The 3,861-nt window shown below is 35.9% G+C and overlaps 1 protein-coding gene across 1 annotated transcript; it reads left to right on the forward strand.

Moving 5' to 3' along the window:
• Positions 1 to 251: 251 nt before the first annotated feature.
• Positions 252 to 950, forward strand: LOC145121404 (secreted RxLR effector protein 161-like). The gene has a single exon (XM_079057158.1). It carries the CDS (start codon positions 252 to 254, stop codon positions 948 to 950), a length of 699 nt encoding a protein of 232 aa, XP_078913284.1.
• The last annotated feature ends 2,911 nt before the right edge of the window (positions 951 to 3,861 follow it).

Here is a 3,861-nt window from a genome sequence, read left to right on the forward strand (position 1 = left end):
TTCTATCGATCCGACTCTATTTAGGAAAATCCAAACCATCCAATCGTTGTTCAAATCTACGTCGACGACATCATATTCGGTTCAACCAGCAAGGATCTTAGTGACGAGTTTGTTGAGTTGATGAAAAGCGAATTTAGAATGAGTATGATGGGTGAGCTCAACTACTTCCTAGGTCTACAAGTTCTTTAATCTCCTAAGGGAATCTTTATTGGTAAGAGAAGTATATCAAAAATCTATTGATGAGATACTCCATGGAGAATGCATCAACTGCAAAGACACCAATGTCTACATCCTACAAGATTGATTCAGACCTTGATGGAAAATCTGTAGTTCAGATGCACAACAGAGGAATGATTAGCTCACTACTATACCTTACAGCTAGTCGACCAGACATCATGTTTTCAACATATCTGTGCACACACTTTCAAGCCAATCCAAAGAAATCACACCTCATGTCAGTCAAAAGAATTTTCAAATATTTGAAAGGAACTGCTTCTTTGGGTCTATTCTATCCTGGCAAAGGAAATTTCTATCGCCAAGCCTTTACTGACTCAAATTATGGAGGATGCAAGCTCGACAGAAAGAGCACTTATGGTAGCTGTCAATTCTTAGGAGGAAGATTGGTCAGTTGGACTTCAAAGAAGCAAACATGTGTTTCAACCTCTATTGTTGAAGTTGAATACATTGTTGCCGCCAGTTGTTGTTCTCAAGTGCTCTGGATGCAAACACAACTGAGAGATTATGGATTCAAAATGCAACAGATCGCTATTTATTGTGACTCTAAGAATGCAATTACAATCTCTCACAATCCAGCCAACCGCTCAATGACCAAGCACATTGATATCATGTATCACTTCCTAAAGGATAATATTCAGAAAGGTCATATTGAGCTTCATTTTGTTCCCACAGATGAAGAGACTACATATGTGTTCACAAAAAACTCTGGATGAATCCAAGTTCTTACACTTTCTAGGATGACTTGGCATGCTTAATCCAGATTCTAGGCATCTAAAGTTTTTTTTTTCTCTCAATTTAAAAAAAAAACTACAAAAAGATTTTACATTCATTTTTATTTTACACAAAAGAAAACTCCAAAAAGATTTTACTTTCATTTTCACTTTAACACAAGAGAAAACAACAAAAAGATTTTATTCTGTCTTTTTGTCTTTACTTTAAACAAAAGAAAATACCAAAAAGATTCTATTTTATAGAATAATGCACGTTGTTATCACAACTATGCAAATGAAGAAGATTAGTTGCTCCACACTTTAATGATTTTTCAAAATATTAAATTATGTAGTTCTTCAGTTTGCTCCAGTACACAACTAATATTGGTACTTCAGTGACCATTAACAATCTTCATTGTTATACTCTACTTAGAGTTATAACATACATCAAGTACTAATGTTATGTAGGATAATGTGAAGCAAATTCTGAGGTTTAGTTAAGCCAATGTGTTATAGTATATTTGTGGCTTCCCTGTCCTAGTGAACTCATGAGTCAAAAATGTGAACTTGTGTAGTTTGAGGGACATAAAAAGTTTTGCTTTGTGAATATCTATACCTAATAAAAAGGCTTCTTCGTTAAAACAAAGCAAGTCAAGTTCCATGTTTATCTGTTTAATTTCTGCACTTTGAGTCTAGTTATATATTTTCAGTAAGTTATAGTTCAAGAGTGGAGTCAATCTGTGACCTTTGGGACCCGATGAGTATTCCCCCCAGGGATATATTTATATATATCCACCTAATTATAAAAGCTTGGATGGAAGAGAAGAAATATCATTTAAAAGGGTTTCATAGAATGTGATGGGTTCCGTTAGTGACCTAAGCGATTCCGAGCACTCCAATAAATTTCTTAGAAAGTCACAAACTAAAGTACAAATAGAAATAAAACTAGGAATTATTTTCTTGTGTACTTTGTCAAAGTTAGAGTTATAAGAAAAGATTCGAAAAAAATCAAAAAACAAATAAAAAAAATCAAAAAAGAGTTCAACAAAAATATAAAGAAGTGTAGTTATAATCTTTGCTCAATTCTTATATATAGTATCTTTCTTTTAAAGTCGTGTCACTTGGAATTTGGCGATAATTTTTGCAACGAAATGGGTAAATAAAAGGGTAGAGGTGGTAGAAATGCCAAAAATAAATGTCTTTCAAAATAAGTGGGGAACGTTTATGTGGATTGTCAGTATTTAGGGTTTGGGAAGTAAGTATTCCTTAGACTCAAACATATGCATTGCGGTGAGACATATCTGGTGATCACAAATCGGGTTATTCTGTGTGATGTTGATGAGTTCAAAAATTAATAATCAACAAAGGAAATGATTTACAATGCGAAGTGAAGGATGATACACAGAATTTAGTTGCTTGATAAATCTGTAAGTAACAACAAGATAATCCACAATGCTTCTAAATCAGTCATCCTTCTAAGTTTTCATGTTTCCTTAAGATTATCTATTCCACATGCACACACTTCACCGCATTTTACTATTCCCTTCTCAGATTCTTTATCTACATTCACACACATCATCCCTAAAGATAGATTATTTAGTGTTTGAATTTTTATACTTTCTGTTTAAATCATGCCTTAGAATCTAGGTCAAGCAGCTAAGTTAGATAGAGAATATCACTTACTTTATCATGGAACATCCTTAGCCAAGAGGAGCATCTTATGAAAAGTCGACCATCCCCTTTTCAAGAAGACCATATGTGCTTGTCTTGGTTCATAGAGCATTCTCGTATACAATAAAGAAGGGGACGATCAAAAGCTTTAAAGGACATTTGTGAACCATCTTGGACCTACTAGAAGCTTCTTGGAGAAACTTCATGCACTTGGACCAACATGGAGCAACTTCAGGTACATGGACCAAATTTAGAGAAACTACATTCAACTTGGAGCATCTTAGATTCTCTTGGAGCAACTTCATTAACTTGGACCAACTAGAAGTACTTTGGAGCAACTTCACCAACTTGATCACTTGGACCATCTTCATCCAACTTGGAGCAACTGCATGCTCTTAGACCATCTTGGACCATCTCCGCTTCTTTCGACCAACTGGACGAATGAATGAAGCATCTTCATTCATCTTGATCATCTTAAGGCATCTTGGACCATCTTCATCAACTTCATCACTTGGATCATCATGGACCATCTCTACTACCTTGGATCAACTTGAAGTCACTTGGACCATCCTAGAGCATCTTCAGTCACTTGGAGCATGTTCAAGAACATTGGAGCATGTTCAATAACTTGGAGCATGTTCAAGAACATTGAAGCACGTTCAAGAACTTGGAGCATCTTCAGCCATCTGGTGCATCATGTCCATATGGATCATCAATTCCACATAGATCATAATAAATGTGACATGCACGTTTTTAATAGGTCATGCACATTCCTTAAGTGCTATGCACGTCTCTAAGATAACATCCATGCATGTGACATCTTTTTCTTTCTTGATTCTCAAGTCATCTTTTTCTCAGTCGCGACTCAAGTTGATGTTTCCCTATATATACATGAGTGTCATTCAAGTCTTATGGACCCACAAGTTGGCCCATGCAAGCCCTATCTCGAACCATTGAGAAACCCTACAAACCTTCACCTATAAATACTTCACTTCTATTTCTCATTCTTGCTTTTTTCACTTTCCCACAAATTCTCTCTCATACTCGTTTGGAGAACATCGAATTTTGTTTTGGAGCAAAATCGAAATTTTATTGAGTTTGGAGCAAAATCACTTCGTGAGCAAAAGACCTTGGAGCATCTTTGGTTTGGCGCAACAAGATCCAACTTCGGTCTAACGCAACAAGCATAACTCTTCGGACATCTTTAGCGTAACAAGCTCCTTGGCGCAACAGCTTTGGCCTC

Source organism: Lactuca virosa, chromosome 6 (genome assembly GCF_052849685.1).
Source record: "Lactuca virosa cultivar CGN04683 chromosome 6, Lactuca_virosa_CGN04683_v6, whole genome shotgun sequence".
NCBI classification, from domain to species: Eukaryota; Viridiplantae; Streptophyta; class Magnoliopsida; order Asterales; family Asteraceae; genus Lactuca; species Lactuca virosa.